Below are 20,250 nucleotides of genomic sequence, written 5' to 3'. Positions count from 1 at the left end.
ATTTTGATCAACGGTCGGTCGTGTTTGTGCTTTATAGTAGGAATAATATATTACATCGGCTATTACCGTTGACCAAATAATGGTTTACAGAACAATCTCCAGGAACGGTCGGTAGAAAAAGTATACCGAAGAAAAATACTTCAGTCAGAGGAAGGCAATGTTTATCTTCCCAGCTCTATTTCCTATTCAATACTACTTTAGTCTACTACTACTTTAGTCTACTACTACTTTAGTGTAATAGTACTTTAGTCTACTACTACTTTAGTGTAATACTACTTTAGTCTACTACTACTATTTTAGTCTACTACTACTTTAGTGTAATACTACTTTAGTCTACTACTACTACTTTAGTCTACTACTACTTTAGTGTAATACTACTTTAGTCTACTACTACTACTTTAGTCTACTACTACTACTTTAGTCTACTACTACTTTAGTATTTTACTACTTTAGTCTACTACTACTTTAGTGTAATACTACTTTAGTCTACTACTACTTTAGTCTACTACTACTGTAGTCTAATACTACTTTAGTCTACTACTACTTTAGTCTACTACTACTTTAGTGTAATACTACTTTAGTCTACTACTACTTTAGTGTAATACTACTTTAGTCTACTACTACCTTAGTCTAATACTACTTTAGTCTACTACTACTTTAGTGTAATACTACTTTAGTCGAATACTACTTTAGTCTAATACTACTTTAGTCTACTACTACTTTAGTGTAATACTACTTTAGTCTACTACTACTTTAGTGTAATACTACGTTAGTCTACTACTACTTTAGTCTAATACTACTTTAGTCTACTACTACTTTAGTCTACTACTACTTTAGTGTAATACTACTTTAGTGTAATACTACTTTAGTCTACTACTACTTTAGTCTACTACTACTTTAGTGTAATACTACTTCAGTCTACTACTACTTTAGTCTACTACTACTTCAGTGTAATACTATTTTAGTCTAATACTACTTTAGTCTACTACTACTTTAGTGTAATACTACTTTAGTCTACCACTACTTTAGTCTACAACTACTTTAGTGCAATACTACTTTAGTCTACTACTACTTTAGTCTACTACTACTTTAGTCTACTACTACTTTAGTCTACTACTACTTTAGTGTAATACTACTTTAGCCTACTACTACTTTAGTCTACTACTACTTTAGTGTAATACTACTTTAGTCTTCTACTACTTTAGTCTATTACTACTTTAGTCTACTACTACTTTAGTCTATAACTACTTTAGTCTACTACTACTTTAGTCTACTACTACTTTAGTGTAATACTACTTTAGTCTAATACTACTTTAGTCTACTACTACTTTAGTCTACTACTACTCTAGTCTACTAATACTACTTTAGTCTACTACTACTTTCGTCTACTACTACTTTAGTCTACTACTACTTTAGTGTAATACTCCATCCATCCCTCCTCCACCTCTCCTAGACAGATGGTTCTTACCTTGTCCAACATCCCTGGACAGGAAAGCACCTCACAAGCCCTGTGTGTGTGTGTGTGTGTGTGTGTGTGTGTGTGTGTGTGTGTGTGTGTGTGTGTGTGTGTGTGTGTGTGTGTGTGTGTGTGTGTGTGTGTGTGCGTGTGCGCGTGCGCGTGCGCGTGCGTGCGTGTGTGTGTGTGTGTGTGTCTGCTCCGCTCCATGTTAGTGACACGTCTAACTGGGGTGAAACAGTGGCCACGAACCAAGTCTAGAGGGGCCTCCACACATCCCCTAACCCTATCCCAGGCCAGAGGAGGGGCCCCCTAACCCATCCCAGGCCCATAACCCTATCCCAGGCCAGAGGAGGGGCCCCCACACATCCCCTAACCCTATCCCAGGCCAGAGGAGGGGCCTAACCCTATCCCAGGCCACACATCCCCTAACCCTATCCCAGGCCAGAGGAGGGGCCCCACACATCCCCAAACCCTATCCCAGGCCAGAGGAGGGGCCCCACACATCCCCTAACCCTATCCCAGGCCAGAGGAGGGGCCCCACACATCCCCTAACCCTATCCCAGGCCAGAGGAGGGGCCTCACCCCCCTATCCCAGGCCATCCCCCTAACCCTATCCCAGGCCAGAGGAGGGGCCCCACACAACCCTATCCCAGGCCAGAGGAGGGGCCTCCACACATCCCCTAACCCTATCCCAGGCCAGAGGAGGGGCCCCACACATCCCCTAACCCTATCCCAGGCCAGAGGAGGGGCCTCCACACATCCCCTAACCCTATCCCAGGCCAGAGGAGGGGCCTCCACACATCCCCTAACCCTATCCCAGGCCAGAGGAGGGGCCCCCACACATCCCCTAACCCTATCCCAGGCCAGAGGAGGGGCCCCCACACATCCCCTAACCCTATCCCAGGCCAGAGGAGGGGCCCCACACATCCCCTAACCCTATCCCAGGCCAGAGGAGGGGCCCCCACACATCCCCTAACCCTATCCCAGGCCAGAGGGGGGCCACCAGGGCCTCCCCACTGAAAAGCCCTGACAAAGTTTGACATTTAATGGTTTAACTTTTCCAACGATGCATGTAACACCCTGCCAATTATACCTAAGTGATTTATTGTCCTCCGGGGCTGAGAGCGGAGAACGTCAAGTGTTTTTATAAACACACGCTCACACAGAGCACACACGCACACGTCTTACTGTGGTACAAACCGATCCCTGTAAACAAACATAGGGGTAAGCGCGTTTCTGTTTATCCTCCTGGGGCTGACTGGGTTGGGTTGGAGGGGTGGGGGATCTGACAGACCAGGTATAGAGAGGGTTGGCTGGGTTGGAGGGATGGGGTGGGGGTCTGACAGACCAGGTATGGAGAGGGTTGACTGGGTTGGAGGGATGGGGTGGGGATTGGTGGGGTGGGCATCTGACAGACCAGGTATAGAGAGGGTTGGCTGGGTTGGAGGGATGGGGTGGGGATTGGTGGGGTGGGGGTCTGACAGACCAGGTATGGAGAGGGTTGACTGGGTTGTGATGGAGGGGTGGGGTGGGGGGTCTGACAGACCAGTTATGGAGAGGGTTGGCTGGTTTGGAGGGGTGGGGTGGGGGTCTGACAGACCAGGTATGGAGAGGGTTGGCTGGGTTGGAGGGATGGGGTGGGGATTGGAGGGGTGGGCATCTGACAGACCAGGTATGGAGAGGGTTGGGCTGGAGGGGTGGAGTGGGGGGGTGGGGTGAGTGGGGTGACAGACTGGGTCAGAGAGATCACTCAAGATTCAAGTCGAAATTTGACGTTGTTGCAGGTCATAAGGACATTTGGGATACGGCTTCAAAACCGTCCACTAGGAGCAAAAAAAATAAAAACTCTCAAATCTGAGCTGGGATTGAAGCCACCTGCAGTCTATGGAGTGGGAGCACGCTGCTTAGACCACTGCGGCAGTTGTCCACAATGTGATAGAAAGGTTAATTAACCCAAACCATAATCCTTATTTTAACCAATCGGTATGTCCCAAACGTGAACCTTTAACTTAACCCAGTTGGAATGAATGCCTTAATGGAACTGTAGAGTTGTTTTTGTGTGCCTAATACGCCTAAAACATCTGTGCCCTAATACAGGATGTTGCCACTAGGGGCAATGGTGAGCACCTTTAGGCTTGGATTTTGCTAAAATGTTGTGGACGGTGGTGGTGGATGGGCGTAATCTGTGAGCTCTGGCCACGAGGATGGCGTGTTCAATCACAATGATTGGCACTTGTTTTTTGCAACATTGACATTTGGAGCAACTTTAACATTTGACGTTTGGAGAAAGGTGGGAAAACATCTAATTCTGCAGTGAGACTGAGGGCTTGATGGGCGTGGTAGCCCAACCATGGAGCGGGTTGGAGGGTAATTAACGAGTCCCCCCAGGGGACTTTATTTAGGTCCCACCGCTCCTCATCCCGCCGTAGAACTGACCCGCCGGCAGACAGGCCAGACAATGGGCCAGTGTGTGAGCTTGTGTGTATGCGTTCATGCGCGCGTGTGTGTGGCTGGATGGACAGCTCTGCATGTTAATTTATAGCCCCATCAATTAACCACAGCCTGCGTCAGGCCTGTCACTCCTGAAGAAGCAGGAAATTGCACCTCGACAAGGCTAATACGGCTGCCACTCTTTTCCACTGCAGCCCAGACTCAGGTTGTGTCCCAAATGGCACCCTATTCCCTACCTGGTCCCTATTGTTCCTCGTCAAAAGTAGGGCACTTCAAGAAGTAGAGCACCATTTACAACGTAGCTTCAGACTTAGCTCAGACCCCCAGGTAACGAGATGGAAGGATGGAGGGATCACTGGGCTGTTTACTTACTCTGTCGTCCTCCCTCTTTGTCACTCACCATCCCTCCCGCCCCAGGGGCTAGGGGCACGGTGAGAGGTCCGTGAAAGAGGGTCTTCTTCTACAGCGTGGTTATTTGTTTATGTTGTTGTCATGGTCAATGACGAGAGAGAGAGAGAGAGAGAGAGAGAGAGAGAGAGAGAGAGAGAGAGAGAGAGAGAGAGAGAGAGAGAGAGAGAGAGAGAGAGAGAGAGAGAGAGAGAGAGAGAGAGAGAGAGAGAGAGAGAGAAGGAAGAGGGAGAGAGAGAGAAGGAAGAGGGAGAGAGAGAGAATGAAGAGGGAGAGAGAGAGAAGGAAGAGGGAGAGAGAGAGAGAACCACGCTGTTCTACTGCAGGGAGGGCTGGCAACCTGGCACGAGGGCTAGGGTTTTATTATGACAAATCCGGGAGGCCAAATACACGTCTGTCTGTGTGTTCCACTCACCCGCCAAGCAGGGGAATTCTACTAGTCTATCCTCGCATCCACATTGGACCTTTCAAAGCAGTGTGAAACTTTGTGTTCTCTCAGTGAAACTTGAGCTCTTTTCCAACTCTAATGATAATCTGTGTTTCACTGAATCTCCCATAGTAACCTGTGTTCTATATCCCATAGTAACCTGTGTTCTGTATCCCATAGTAACCCATGTTCTGTATCCCATAGTAACCTGTGTTCTGTATCCCATGGTAACGGGTTCTGTATCCCATAGTAATGTGTCTTCCATCTCCCATGGTAATGTGTTCTGTATCCCATAGTAACCTGTGTTCTGTATCCCATAGTAACCTGTGTTCTGTATTCCATTGTAACCTGTGTTCTGTATCCCATAGTAACATGTGTTCTGTATCCCATACTAACCTGTGTTCTGTATCCCATAGTAACCAGTGTTCTGTATCCCAATATAACCTGTGTTCTGTATCCCGTAGTAACCTGTGTTCTGTATCCCATGGTAACCTGTGTTCTGTATCCCATAGTAACCTGTGTTCTGTATCCCATAGTAACCTGTGTTCTGTATCCCATGGTGACCTGTGTTTTTCCCATGATCACGGGTCTTCCACACAGATCCCCCTCACTATGTCAGTCTGTTTGTGTCTAGTCAGCTGTAACACGCAAGTCGAGCTGCAAGGTCTGTGGCCTGTACTTCTCTGAGTGGCCCTTGATAACAGAAGGCACAGCACTCACTCTTACACAGGTTTTTTGAACTTTTGGAAAATGTGCATCCTGTTTCCATTGATCATCCTTGAGATGTTTCTATAACTTGATTGGAGTCCACCGGTGGTAAATTCAATTGATTGAACAGGATTTGGAAAGGCACACACCTGTCTATGTCCGAGCAAAAACCAAGCCATGAACTCGAAGGAATTGTCCGTAGAGCTCCGAGACAGGATTGTGTCGAGGCACAAATCTGGGAAGGCTACCAAAAAATGTCTGCAGCATTGAAGGTCCCCAAGAACACCGTGGCCTCCATCATTCTTAAATGGAAGAAGTTTGGATCCAACAAGACTCTTCCTAGATCTGGCCGCCCGGCCAAACTGAAGAATCGGGGGAGAAAGGCCAGGGAGGTGACCAAGAACTCAATGGTCACTCTGACAGAGCTCCAGAGTTCTTCTGTGGAGATGGGAGAACCTTCCAGAAGAAACAACCATCGCTGCAGCACTCCACCAATCTGGACTTTATGGTAGAGTGGCCAGACAGAAGCCACTCCTCAGGAAAATTTACATAACAGCCTGTTGAAGTTTGCCAAAAGGCACCTGAAGGACTCTCAGACCATGAGAAATAAGATTCTCTGGTCTGATAAAACCAATATTGAACTCTTTGGCCTGAATGCCAAGCGTCACGTCTGGAGGAAGCCTGGCACCATCCCTACGGTGAAGCATGGTGGTGGCAGCATCATGCTGTGGGGATGATTTTCAGCAGCAGGGACTGGGAGACTAGTCAGGATCGAGGGAAAGATGAATGGAACAACATACAGAGAGATCCTTGATGAAAACCTGCTCCAGAGTGCTATGGACCTCAGACTGGGGTGAAGGTTCACCTGCCAACAGGACAATGACCCTAAGCAAAAAGCCAAGAAGCAGGAGTGGCTTCGGGACATGTCTCTGAATATCCTTGAGTGGCCCAGCCAGAGCCTGGATTTGAACCTGATCAAACATCTCTTAAGAGACCTGACAATTTCTGTGCAGCAACACTCCCCATCCAGCCTGACAGAGCTTGAGAGGATCTACAGAGAAGAAGGGAGAAACTCCCCAAATACAGATTTGTTATGCTTGTAGCGTCATACCCAAGAATACTCATGGCTTTAATCGCTGCCAATGGTGCTTCAAGAAAGTACTGAGTAAAGTGTCTGAATACTTATGTAAATGTGATGTTTCACTGAAATATCTCATTCTTTTGTATCCCTTTAGGCTTGCTCCAGTGTAGGGTGAAGGACTGTTTATAAGGTAGATGTAAACATCAGGAAATGACAGATTTTCAGGGCTTTAAACAAGCCGGTTGGAACACCATAGGGGGACCACAGCTAGTGTTTTAAATATATATATTTTTTTACCACAGAGTCGCGATGAGCCGTATATTCAGCCATTGAGAGCCAGCTAGCTAAAATAGATTTTGGCATCAATATGGCGGCCACTCTGGCTGAGAACATTCATGACAGTGGTGTGACATGACAGATGCAACCCATGTCTGTCTGTGTTCTAGTCCTTCTAGAGTGGTGAGGCTGTGCGGATGGCAGGAGAACTACAATGGTACGTCTAGAACTTGTCTGTTTTGTATCTGTGTTGTAGTTGTCAGTGTGGAGAGTCGCGAGGCCCACCTTAGCAGCCTGGTCATCGAGGCAGAGAGGAGGGCAGGGGAGCTGGCTGCTCAGGCCCAGAGAGACGGCCTTAGCCTGGAGGCCTGTGACAAGGACAAGCAGCTCCGAGCCTGGGAGTGGAGGTGCAAGCTCTACAAACGCATGATGACTGGCTTCCAGCATGCACGTGAGTGTGCTGGGATCGTGTGTGTTTGTGGAGGGGGGTGGTGTGTGTGTGTGTGTGTGTGTGTGTGTGTGTGTGTGTGTGTGTGTGTGTGTGTGTGTGTGTGTGTGTGTGTGTGTGTGTGTGTGTGTGTGTGTGTGTGTGTGTGTGTGTGTGTGTGTGTGTGTGTGTGTGTGTGTGTGTGTGTGTGTTTCGTTGTTCCTTTCTAATCAGGGACTGGTTTAGACCTGGGACCCCAGGTAGGTGCAATTAATTATCAGGTAGTACAGAAAACCAGGAGGCTCCGGATCTCGTAGGGTCAGAGTTGAATACCTCTGGCTTAAGTAAACACCATGGTGGAGGAGTTTGCTGAAGTGCTTCTGAAAACATACTGCTTTATTCTTTACAACTGTAGCAAACGTGTTGTTGTTGGTGTTGTTGTTGGTGTTGTTGTTCTTGTTGTTTGTGTTGTTGGTGTTGTTGGTGTTGTTGTTGGTGTTGTTGGTGTTGTTGGTGTTGTTGTTGGTGTTGTTGTTCTTGTTGTTTGTGTTGTTGGTGTTGTTGGTGTTGTTGTTGGTCTTGTTGTTTGTGTTGTTGATGTTGTTGTTGGTGTTGTTGGTGTTGTTGTTGGTGTTGTTTGTGTTGTTGGTGTTGTTGGTCTTGTTGTTTGTGTTGTTGATGTTGTTGTTGGTGTTGGTGTTCTTGTTGTTGGTGTTGTTGGTGTTGGTGTTCTTGTTGTTGGTGGTGTTGTTGGTGTTGTTGTTGGTGGTGTTGTTGTTGGTGTTGTTGTTGGTGGTGGTGTTGGTGTTCTTGTTGTTGGTGGTGTTGTTGTTGGTGTTGTTGTTGATGTTGTTGTTGGTGTTGGTGTTCTTGTTGTTGGTGTTGTTGTTGGTGGTGGTGTTGGTGGTGTTGTTGGTGTTGTTGTTGATGTTGTTGTTGGTGTTGGTGTTCTTGTTGTTGGTGTTGTTGGTGTTGGTTTTGTTGGTGTTGTTGTTGGTGTTGTTGGTGTTGGTTTTGTTGGTGTTGTTGGTGTTGTTGGTGGTGGTGGTGGTGTTGTTGGTGTTAGTGTTGTTGTTGGTTTTGTTGGTTTTGTTGGTGTTGTTGGTGTTGTTGATGTTAGTGTTGGGTGTTGTTGGTGGTTTTGTTGGTGTTGTTGGTGTTGTTGGTGGTGGTGGTGGTGTTGTTGGTGGTGGTGTTGTTGGTGTTGTTGGTGGTTTTGTTGGTGTTGTTGGTGGTGGTGGTGGTGGTGTTGTTGGTGGTGGTGTTGGTGTTCTTGTTGTTGGTGGTGTTGTTGGTGTTGTTGTTGGTGGTGTTGTTGTTGGTGTTGTTGTTGTTGGTGGTGTTGTTGTTGGTGTTGTTGTTGATGTTGTTGTTGGTGGTGTTGGTGTTCTTGTTGTTGGTGGTGTTGTTGGTGTTGTTGTTGGTGGTGTTGTTGTTGGTGTTGTTGTTGTTGGTGGTGTTGTTGTTGGTGTTGTTGTTGATGTTGTTGTTGGTGTTGGTGTTGGTGGTGTTGTTGGTGTTCTTGTTGTTGGTGTTCTTGTTGTTGGTGGTGTTGTTGGTGTTGTTGGTGTTTTTGTTTTTGGTGTTGTTGTTGGTGCTGTTGTTGTTGGTGTTGGTTTTGTTGGTGTTGTTGGTGTTGTTGATGTTAGTGTTGGTGTTGTTGTTGGTGTTGTTGGTGTTGGTTTTGTTGGTGTTGTTGGTGTTGTTGGTGGTGGTGGTGGTGTTGTTGGTGTTAGTGTTGTTGTTGGTTTTGTTGGTTTTGTTGGTGTTGTTGGTGTTGTTGATGTTAGTGTTGGTGTTGTTGGTGGTTTTGTTGGTGTTGTTGGTGGTTTTGTTGGTGTTGTTGGTGTTGTTGGTGGTGGTGGTGGTGTTGTTGGTGTTAGTGTTGGTGTTGTTGTTGGTTTTGTTGGTGTTGTTGGTGTTGTTGATGTTAGTGTTGGTGTTGGTGGTGTTGGTGTTGTTGGTGTTGTTGGTGTTGTTGATGTTAGTGTTGGTGTTGTTGGTGTTGTTGGTGGTGTTGGTGTTGGTGGTGTTGGTGTTGTTGGTGTTGTTGGTGTTGTTGATGTTAGTGTTGGTGTTGTTGGTGTTGTTGGTGGTGTTGGTGTTGTTGGTTGGAGAGAGAGGAGAGTTTAGAGGGTAGAGTTAGAGGGGAAAGTTCATAGGGGAGAGAATAGAGGGGAGCGAATAGATGGAGTTTCTATCATCTTCATACAACCCTCATCATATACTGCTGCCATAAGCAATATAAGGGGACAGGAGGAGAGGAGGACAGGAAGAGAAGAGGGGAGGAGGACAAGAAGAGGGGAGGGGAGGACAGGAAGAGATGAGGGGAGGGGGACAGGAAGAGATGAGGGGAGGAGGACAGGATGAGAGGAGGGAGGACAGGCAGAAAGGAGGGGAGGAGGACAGGAAGAGATGAGGGGAGGACAGGAGGACAGGAGGAGAGGAGAGGAGGAGGACAGGAGGAGAGGAGGGGTCGGAGGACAGGAGGAGAGGAGGGGAGGAGGACAGGAGGAGAGGAGGGGAGGAGGACAGGAAGAGAGGAGGGGAGGAGGACAGGAGGAGAGGAGGGGAGGAGGACAGGAAGAGAGGAGGGGTCGGAGGACAGGAAGAGAGGAGGGGTCGGAGGACAGGAGGAGAGGAGGGGAAGAGGACAGGAAGAGAGGAGGGGAGGAGGACAGGAGGAGAGGAGGGGAGGAGGACAGGAAGAGAGGAAAGGAGGAGGACAGGAAGAGAGGAGGGGAGGAGGACAGGAGGAGAGGAGGGGAGGAGGACAGGAAGAGAGGAGGGGAGGAGGACAGGAGGAGAGGAGGGGAGGAGGACAGGAAGAGAGGAGGGGAGGAGGACAGGAGGAGAGGAGGGGAGGAGGACAGGAAGAGAGGAGGGGAGGAGGACAGGAGGAGAGGAGGGGAGGAGGACAGGAAGAGAGGAGGGGAGGAGGACAGGAGGAGAGGAGGGGAGGAGGACAGGAGGAGAGGAGGGGAGGAGGACAGGAGGAGAGGAGGGGAGGAGGACAGGAAGAGAGGAGGGGAGGAGGACAGGAATAGAGGAGGGGAGGAGGACAGGAGGAGAGACAAACACACACATGCACTTACGCAAAGACACACAAAGACACACACTATTTCTTTACCTTTGATATTGAATCATGCATTTCACTGTTCTGTTTACACCTGCTGTATCCTATGCAAGTGACAAATACACTTTGATTTGACAAACACACATGATCTGCTTCTCTATCAGTAAGATGCATGTGTGTTGTGTTTGTGCCCCATCTAAACTGAACACACAACCATCTGTTTGGGCTGGCAGTTTGCTCTGACCGCTCACTTCAATGGACACCTTAAATCAGGTTACAGACATGTAGCTCATTTCTCGGACTCCTAGACTTCACCAGCAGTATCAGCAGGTTAACAAACCATCTGGCCTTAATGTACTTCATGTACTTATATAAACAGTACAGCCAGAAGAGGACTTGCCTCACCTCAAATTCTGGTTCCTCTCTACCAGCTACAGCCAGAAGAGGACTGTCTTACCCACCTGAGCCTGGTTCCTGGTTCCTCTCTACCAGTACAGCCAGAAGAGGACTGGACCCCCCTTGAAGCCTGGTTCCTCTCTACCAGTACAGCCAGAAGAGGACTGGCCCCACCTTGAAGCCTGGTTCCTCTCTACCAGTACAACCAGAAGAGGACTGGCCCCACCTTGAAGCCTGGTTCCTCTCTACCAGTACAGCCAGAAGAGGACTGGCCCCACCTTGAAGCCTGGTTCCTCTCTACCAGTACAACCAGAAGAGGACTGGCCCCACCTTGAAGCCTGGTTCCTCTCTACCAGTACAACCAGAAGAGGACTGGCCCCACCTTGAAGCCTGGTTCCTCTCTACCAGTACAACCAGAAGAGGACTGACCCCACCTTGAAGCCTGGTTCCTCTCTACCAGTACAGCCAGAAGAGGACTGGCCCCACCTTGAAGCCTGGTTCCTCTCTACCAGTACAACCAGAAGAGGACTGGCCCCACCTTGAAGCCTGGTTCCTCTCTACCAGTACAACCAGAAGAGGACTGGCCCCACCTTGAAGCCTGGTTCCTCTCTACCAGTACAACCAGAAGAGGACTGGCCCCACCTTGAAGCCTGGTTCCTCTCTACCAGTACAACCAGAAGAGGACTGGCCGCCCCTCAATGTCTGGTTCCTCTCTACCAGTACAACCAGAAGAGGACTGGCCCCACCTTGAAGCCTGGTTCCTCTCTACCAGTACAACCAGAAGAGGACTGGCCCCACCTTGAAGCCTGGTTCCTCTCTACCAGTACAACCAGAAGAGGACTGGCCGCCCCTCAATGTCTGGTTCCTCTCTACCAGTACAACCAGAAGAGGACTGGACCCCCTCGAACCCTGGTTCCTCTCTACCAGTACAGCCAGAAGAGGACTGGCCCCACCTTGAAGCCTGGTTCCTCTCTACCAGTACAACCAGAAGAGGACTGGCCGCCCCTCAATGTCTGGTTCCTCTCTACCAGTACAACCAGAAGAGGACTGGACCCCCCTCGAACCCTGGTTCCTCTCTACCAGTACAGCCAGAAGAGGACTGGCCCCACCTTGAAGCCTGGTTCCTCTCTACCAGTACAACCAGAAGAGGACTGACCCCACCTTGAAGCCTGGTTCCTCTCTACCAGTACAACCAGAAGAGGACTGACCCCACCTTGAAGCCTGGTTCCTCTCTACCAGTACAACCAGAAGAGGACTGACCCCACCTTGAAGCCTGGTTCCTCTCTACCAGTACAACCAGAAGAGGACTGACCCCACCTTGAAGCCTGGTTCCTCTCTACCAGTACAACCAGAAGAGGACTGACCCCACCTTGAAGCCTGGTTCCTCTCTACCAGTACAGCCAGAAGAGGACTGGCCGCCCCTCAATGTCTGGTTCCTCTCTAGATTTCGTCCTAGGTTCCTGCCTTTCTCGGTGGTTTTTCCAATTCACTGTTTCTGATTTCGCATTGCTTGCTCTTTGTGGTTTTAGGCTGGGCATCTGTAAAGCACTTTGTGACAACTTAAAAGGGCTTTCTAAAGTGTATTTGATGTGATTTGTAGGTGTGCCAGAGCCCCTGTCTGCAGTGCGTCTCAGTGTAACCAGTAGCTCCTCTCTCACGGTCACATTCCAGGAGCCCCGCTGCCTCAACTCTGCTGTGATCACCAAGTACAGAGGTACACACACACACACAAACACACACACACACACACACACACACACACACACACACACACACACACACACACACACACACACACACACACACACACACACACACACACACACACACACACACACACACACACACAGATTAAAAGAGCAGCAATGCAGAAAGGAAACTAAATGGGTAGGAACAAATAAATTATTGTTCCCTTAATTTGTTACTTTCTACTTCTATTTTTATCTCTCTCTGTCTCTCTCCTTCTCTCTTGTCTGTTTCACTCTCTCTGTCAATTCAATTTAAATTGAAGGTCTCTCTCTCTCTCAATACATTTAAATGTAAATTGAAGGTCTCTCTCTCAAATCAATTAATTTTAAATGGAAGGTCTCTCTCTCTCAATAAATTTAAATGTAAATTGAAGGTCTCTCTCTCAAATCAATTCAATTTAAATTGAAGGTCTCTCTCTCAAATCAATTAATTTTAAATGGAAGGTCTCTCTCTCTGTCTCATCTGTTTCTAACCTCTGCACCCCGTCTGTCTGTCATCTCACTAACCTGCCCCCTCCAGCCCTGTGGGATGACAGTAAATCTATTCCCCATGCCATGACTGGTATGGGCTTATTCCCCCTCCCTCCCACCCTCCCTCCCACCCTCCCTCCCACCCTCCCTCCCTCCCTCCCTCCCTCCCTCCCTCCCTCCCGCCCTCCCTTCCTTTCCTTCCCTTCCTTTCAGCCCAGCAGAGAGAGATCAGTGTATTGACCTGGAAAGGGCTGGTCATTTTGGACTAATAGGCTTCTTGCTGCAGATGTAGCATGTTACAACAGGCTTTGTAATGGTTTATAGTGGTGCTGCTGTCTACTCAACAAGGCTTTTCCCTACAGGTGTACACGTCTTTACATGCCGTTTAGAAGTTCTGTGTCAATTGCTGATAAAACAGAAGCAAAGGAGTGAAAATGAGAGCGAGAGAGAGAGAGAGAGAGAGAGAGAGAGAGAGAGAGAGAGAGAGAGAGAGAGAGAGAGAGAGAGAGAGAGAGAGAGAGAGAGAGAGAGAGAGAGAGAGAGAGAGAGAGAGAACAAACACAATTTTGATCAACTCCAATATCTTCTGGGTGAAATACCAGTGTGCCATCACAGCAGCAAGATTTGTGTCCTGTTGCCACAAGAAAAGGGCAACCAGTGAAGAACAAACACCATTATAAATATTTATGCTTATTTATTTTCCCTTGTGTACTTTAACCATTTGTACATTGTTGCAACACTGTATATATATATATATATATAATATGACATTTGTAATGTTTATTGTTTATTGCTTTTAAACTTCTGTATGTGTCATGTTTATTGTTAATTTTTATTGTTTATTTCACTTTTGTATATTATCTACCTCACTTGCTTTGGCAATGTTAACACATGTTTCCCATGCCAATAAAGCCCTTAAATTGAATTGAGAGAGACAGAGAGACAGGGAAAGCGAGGGACACCACACGCCTCAAGGCATTAGTAGCCCATTGAGAAGGTTAATAGTGTAATACACAGCACCAGGTGACCTATTGATTTATTTTAAGGACACACACACACACACACACACACACACACACACACACACAAACATCAAACACACAGCATGTGGTGTTAACAGTGAGTATTTGTAATGTTGACTGTTTTGTGTGTGTGTGTGTGTGTGTGTGTGTGTGTGTGTGTGTGTGTGTGTGTGTGTGTGTGTGTGTGTGTGTGTGTGTGTGTGTGTGTGTGTGTGTGTGTGTGTGTGTGTGTGTGTGTGTGTGTGTGTCTGTGTGTGTGTGTGTTTGATGTGTGTGTGTGTGTGTGTGTGTGTGTGTGTGTGTGTGTGTGTGTGTGTGTGTGTGTGTGTGTGTGTGTGTGTGTGTGTGTGTGTGTGTGTGTGTTTGTGTGTGTGTGTGTGTGTGTGTGTGTGTGTGTGTGTGTGTGTGTGTGTGTGTGTGTGTTGTGTGTGTGTGTGTGTGTGTGTGTGTGTGTGTGTGTGTGTGTGTGTGTGTGTGTGTGTGTGTGTGTGTGTGTGTGTGTTTGTGTGTGTGTGTGTTTGTGTGTGTGTGTGTGTGTGTGTGTGTGTGTGTGTGTGTGTGTGTGTGTGTGTGTGTGTGTTTGTGTGTGTGTGTTTGATGTGTGTGTGTGTGTGTGTGTGTGTGTGTGTGTGTGTGTGTGTGTGTGTGTGTGTGTGTGTGTGTGTGTGTGTGTGTGTGTGTGTGTGTGTGTGTGTGTGTGTGTGTTATTACAGTGGAGTGGAGCTGTCTAAAGGACTTTTCCATGCTGGCTGGAGACATGGTGTTGGAAAACCTACAGACACTCAAATGTACCATCAACGGCCTTACCATGGTAAATAATGAGAGGACACAGCAGAGAGAGGAGAGGAGCGCAGAGAGAGAGGAGCGCAGAGAGAGGAGCACAAAGAGAGAGGAGCGCAGAGAGAGTGAGGAGTGCAGAGAGAGAGGAGCAGAGAGAGAGGAGCAGAGAGAGAGGAGCGCAGAGATAGAGAGGAGCACAAAGAGAGAGAGAGGAGTGCAAAGAGAGAGAGGAGCACAAAGAGAGAGAGGAGCGCAGAGACAGAGAGGAGTGCAGAGAGATAGAGGAGGTCAAAGAAAGAGAGGAGAGGAGCGCAAAGGAGCGCAGAGAGAGAGGAGCACAAAGAGAGGAGCTCAAAGAGAGGAGAGGAGCAGCAGAGAGGAGCGCAGAGAGAGAGAGGCAGAGAGAGAGGAGCGCAGAGAGAGGAGCTCAAAGAGAGGGGAGCACAAAGAGAGAAGAGAGGAGCGCAAAGAGAGAGAGGAGCACAAAGAGAAGGAGAGGAGCACAAAGAGAAAGAGGAGCACAAAAGGAGCACAAAGAGGGGCGAGAGAGAGAGAGGAGCACAAAGAGAAAGAGGAGCAAAGAGAGAGAGGAGCACAAAGAGAGAGAGGAGCAAAAGAGAGAGGAGCCCAAAAGAGAGAGAGGAGCACAGAGAGAGAGGAGCACAAGAGAGAGGAGCACAAAGAGAGAGGAGCGCACAAAGAGAGAGAGGAGCACAAAGAGAGACAGGAGTACAGAGAGAGACAGAGCACAGAGAGAGAGAGGAGCGCACAAGGAGAGAGAGAGAGGAGGAGCACAAAGAGAGAGGAGTAAAGAGAGAGAAGAGGAGCAAAGAGAGACAGGAACAGAGAGGAGCACAAAGAGAGAGGAGCGCAAAGAGAGAGAGGAGCGCAGAGAGAGAGAGGAGCACAGAGAGAGAGAGGAGCGCAAAGAGAGAGAGGAGCGCAAAGAGAGAGAGGAGCGCAAAGAGAGAGAGAGGAGCACAGAGAGAGGAGCACAGAGAGAGAGGAGCACAAAGAGAGAGAGGAGCGCAAAGAGAGAGAGGAGCGCAAAGAGAGAGGAGCACAGAAGAGAGAGAGGAGCACAGAGAGAGAGGAGCACAAAGAGAGAGAGGAGCGCAAAGAGAGAGAGGAGCGCAAAGAGAGAGAGGAGCACAAGAGAGAGACAGGAGCACAAAGAGAGAGAGGAGCGCAAATAGAGAGAGGAGCGCAAAGAGAGAGAGGAGCACAAAGAGAGAGACAGGAGCACAGAGAGAGAGAGGAGCACAGAGAGAGAGAGGAGCACAGAGAGAGAGAGGAGCACAGAGAGAGAGAGGAGTATACAGTAATTTGTTGGTCTCAAATGGGACCATATTCCTTACAAAGTGCACTAGTTGCACGTAATTGAACCCCACCACTCCATAACTCTGTCTGATCTCCTATTGTAGGATGTGATATCACGGCACTGTGCTCAACTTTAATCTGCTTTCACTCTCTTTGTTCGGGTTAGTACTTACTGTGTGTGTGTGTGTGGCTGTGTGTGTGTGTGTGTTCCAGGGGAGGCTGTACTATGTCCAAGTGTCAGCCTACAACAGGAAGGGTTGGAGTCCACCTCAGTCAACTCTACCCCCTCCGCTTCACCCTCCAGTGAGTTCATTACTTTGTTAGGTTTGAATCAAAACTTTCTTGACTTTTAAATGTTACCTTTATTTTACTAGGCAAGTCAGTTAAGAACAAATTCTTATTTTCAATGACGGCCTAGGAACAGTGGGTTAACTGCCTGTTCAGGGGCAGAACGACAGATTTGTACCTTGTCAGCTCGGGGATTCAAACTTGCAACCGGTTACTAGTCCAACGCTCTAATCACTAGGCTACCCTGCCGCCCCTCTAGCTTCATACTAAATGGTAGAATCGGTCTGGGCCCTGCTGTAAAAACCGCAGAGGTTTTTATTCCTAGAAAATTATAAGACGTGTCACGTAGTGTCATGTTCACACAGCCTGCTATGACAGTTTTCATCACACAGCCTGCTATGACAGTTTTCATTACAAGCCTGCTATGACAGTTTTCATCACACAGCCTACTATGACAGTTTTCATCACACAGCCTGCTATGGCAGTTTTCATCACACAGCCTGCTATGGCAGTTTTCATCACACAGCCTGCTATGACAGTTTTCATCACAAAGCCTGCTATGACAGTTTTCATCACAAAGCCTGCTATGACAGTTTTCATCACACAGCCTGCTATGACAGTTTTCATCACACAGCCTGCTATGGCAGTTTTCATCACACAGCCTGCTATGACAGTTTTCATCACAAAGCCTGCTATGACAGTTTTCATCACAAAGCCTGCTATGGCAGTTTTCATCACAAGCCTGCTATGGCAGTTTTCATCACAAAGCCTGCTATGGCAGTTTTCATCACACAGCCTACGATGACTGTTTTCACCACACAGCCTGCTATGACAGTTTTCATCACACAGCCTGCTTTGACAGTTTTCGTCACAAGCCTGCTATGGCAGTTTTCATCACACAGCCTGCTATGGCAGTTTTCATCACACAGCCTGCTATGACAGTTTTCATCACAAGCCTGCTATGGCAGTTTTCATCACACAGCCTGCTATGGCAGTTTTCATCACACAGCCTGCTATGGCAGTTTTCATCACAAGCCTGCTATGGCAGTTTTCATCACAAAGCCTGCTATGACAGTTTTTATCACACAGCCTGCTGTGGCAGTTTTCATCACACAGCCTGCTATGACAGTTTTCATCACAAGCCTGCTATGGCAGTTTTCATCACACAGCCTGCTATGGCAGTTTTCATCACACAGCCTGCTGTGACAATTTTCATCACAAAGCCTGCTATGGCAGTTTTTATCACACAGCCTGCTATGGCAGTTTTCATCACACAGCCTGCTATGGCAGTTTTCATCACACAGCCTGCTGTGACAATTTTCATCACAAAGCCTGCTTTGACAGTTTTCGTCACAAGCCTGGCAGTTTTCATCACAAAGCCTGCTTTGACAGTTTTCATCACAAGCCTGCTGTGACAATTTTCATCACACAGCCTGCTATGACAGTTTACATCACAAGCCTGCTATGGCAGTTTTCATCACACAGCCTGCTATGGCAGTTTTCATCACACAGCCTGCTGTGACAATTTTCATCACAAAGCCTGCTATGGCAGTTTTCATCACACAGCCTGCTATGGCAGTTTTCACCACAAAGCCTGCTACGGCAGTTTACATCACACAGCCTGCTATGACAGTTTTCATCACAAAGCCTGCTATGGCAGTTTTCATCACACAGCCTGCTATGGCAGTTTTCATCACACAGCCTGCTATGGCAGTTTTCATCACAAGCCTGCTATGGCAGTTTTCATCACACAGCCTGCTATGACAGTTTTCATCACAAGCCTGCTATGGCAGTTTTCATCACACAGCCTGCTATGGCAGTTTTCATCACACAGCCTGCTATGGCAGTTTTCATCACAAGCCTGCTATGGCAGTTTTCATCACAAGCCTGCTATGACAGTTTTCATCACACAGCCTGCTTTGACAGTTTTCATCACACAGCCTGCTATGACAGTTTTCATGACAAGCCTGCTATGGTAGTTTTCATCACATAGCCTGCTATGACAGTTCTCATCACGCAGCCTGCTATGGCAGGTTTCATCACACAGCCTGCTATGACAGTTTTCATCACACAGCCTGCTATGACAGTTTTCATGACAAGCCTGCTATGGTAGTTTTCATCACACAGCCTGTTATGGCAGTTTTCATCACAAGCCTGCTATGGCAGTTTTCATCACACAGCCTGCTTTGACAGTTTTCATCACACAGCCTGCTATGACAGTTTTCATGACAAGCCTGCTATGGTAGTTTTCATCACATAGCCTGCTATGACAGTTTTCATCACAAAGCCTGCTATGGAAGTTTTCATCACAAAGCCTGCTATGGCAGTTTTCATCACAAAGCCTGCTATGGCAGTTTTCATCACACAGTCTGCTTTGGCAGTTTTCATCACACATACTGCTATGACAGTTTTCATCACACAGCCTGCTATGACAGTTTACATCACACAGCCTGCTATGACAGTTTTCATCACACAGCCTGCTATGACAGTTCTCATCACGCAGCCTGCTATGGCAGGTTTCATCACACAGCCTGCTATGACAGTTTTCATCACACAGTCTGCTATGGCAGTTTTCATCACACAGACTGCTATGACAGTTTTCATCACACAGCCTGCTATGACAGTTCTCATCACGCAGCCTGCTATGGCAGGTTTCATCACACAGCCTGCTATGACAGTTTTCATCACACAGCCTGCTATGACAGTTTTCATGACAAGCCTGCTATGGCAGTTTTCATCACACAGCCTGCTATGACAGTTTTCATCACACAGCCTGCTATGACAGTTTTCATCACAAGCCTGCTATGGCAGTTTTCATCACACAGCCTGCTATGGCAGTTTTCATCACACAGCCTGCTATGGCAGTTTTCATCACAAGCCTGCTATGGCAGTTTTCATCACACAGCCTGCTATGGCAGTTTTCATCACAAGCCTGCTATGGCAGTTTTCATCACAAGCCTGCTATGACAGTTTTCATCACACAGCCTGCTATGACAGTTTTCATCACACAGCCTACTATGACAGTTTTCATGACAAGCCTGCTATGGTAGTTTTCATCACACAGCCTGCTATGGCAGTTTTCATCACAAGCCTGCTATGGCAGTTTTCATCACAAGCCTGCTATGGCAGTTTTCATCACAAGCCTGCTATGACAGTTTTCATCACACAGCCTGCTATGACAGTTTTCATCACACAGCCTGCTATGACAGTTTTCATGACAAGCCTGCTATGGTAGTTTTCATCACACAGCCTGCTATGGCAGTTTTCATCACAAGCCTGCTATGGCAGTTTTCATCAAAGCCTGCTATGACAGTTTTCATCACACAGCCTGCTATGACAGTTTTCATCACACAGCCTGCTATGAAAGTTTTCATGACAAGCCTGCTATGGTAGTCTTCATCACACAGCCTGCTATGACAGTTTTCATCACAAAGCCTGCTATGGCAGTTTTCATCACACAGTCTGCTATGGCAGTTTTCATCACACATACTGCTATGACAGTTTTCATCACACAGCCTGCTATGACAGTTTACATCACACAGCCTGCTATGACAGTTCTCATCACGCAGCCTGCTACGGCAGTTTTCATCACACAGCCTGCTATGGCAGTTTTCATCACACAGCCTGCTATGGCAGTTTTCATCACAAGCCTGCTATGGCAGTTTTCGTCACAAGCCTGCTTTGGCAGTTTTCATCACACAGCCTGCTATGGCAGTTTTCATCACAAGCCTGCTATGACAGTTTTCATCACACAGCCTGCTATGACAGTTTTCATCACACAGCCTACTATGACAGTTTTCATGACAAGCCTGCTATGGTAGTTTTCATCACACAGCCTGCTATGGCAGTTTTCATCACAAGCCTGCTATGGCAGTTTTCATCACAAGCCCGCTATGACAGTTTTCATCACAC

The 20,250-nt window shown here is 47.6% G+C and overlaps 1 protein-coding gene across 1 annotated transcript in view; it reads left to right on the top strand.

The window, feature by feature from the left end:
- Positions 1-20,250, top strand: part of LOC127911381 (ankyrin repeat and fibronectin type-III domain-containing protein 1-like) — a 176,013-nt gene that overhangs the window by 23,974 nt on the left and 131,789 nt on the right. Inside the window, exons 4-7 of the mRNA XM_052477748.1 lie at positions 7,067-7,261; positions 12,310-12,423; positions 14,664-14,761; positions 16,264-16,357. Of these exons, the coding sequence (XP_052333708.1) occupies positions 7,067-7,261; positions 12,310-12,423; positions 14,664-14,761; positions 16,264-16,357 (501 nt within the window). The remainder of the gene's footprint in view (positions 1-7,066; positions 7,262-12,309; positions 12,424-14,663; positions 14,762-16,263; positions 16,358-20,250) is intronic.

This window comes from Oncorhynchus keta, chromosome 24 (assembly GCF_023373465.1).
Source record: "Oncorhynchus keta strain PuntledgeMale-10-30-2019 chromosome 24, Oket_V2, whole genome shotgun sequence".
Lineage (NCBI taxonomy): Eukaryota > Metazoa > Chordata > Actinopteri > Salmoniformes > Salmonidae > Oncorhynchus > Oncorhynchus keta.
The sequence above is the reverse complement of the archived record's forward strand: the minus strand, read 5'-3'. Positions and strand labels throughout refer to the sequence as shown.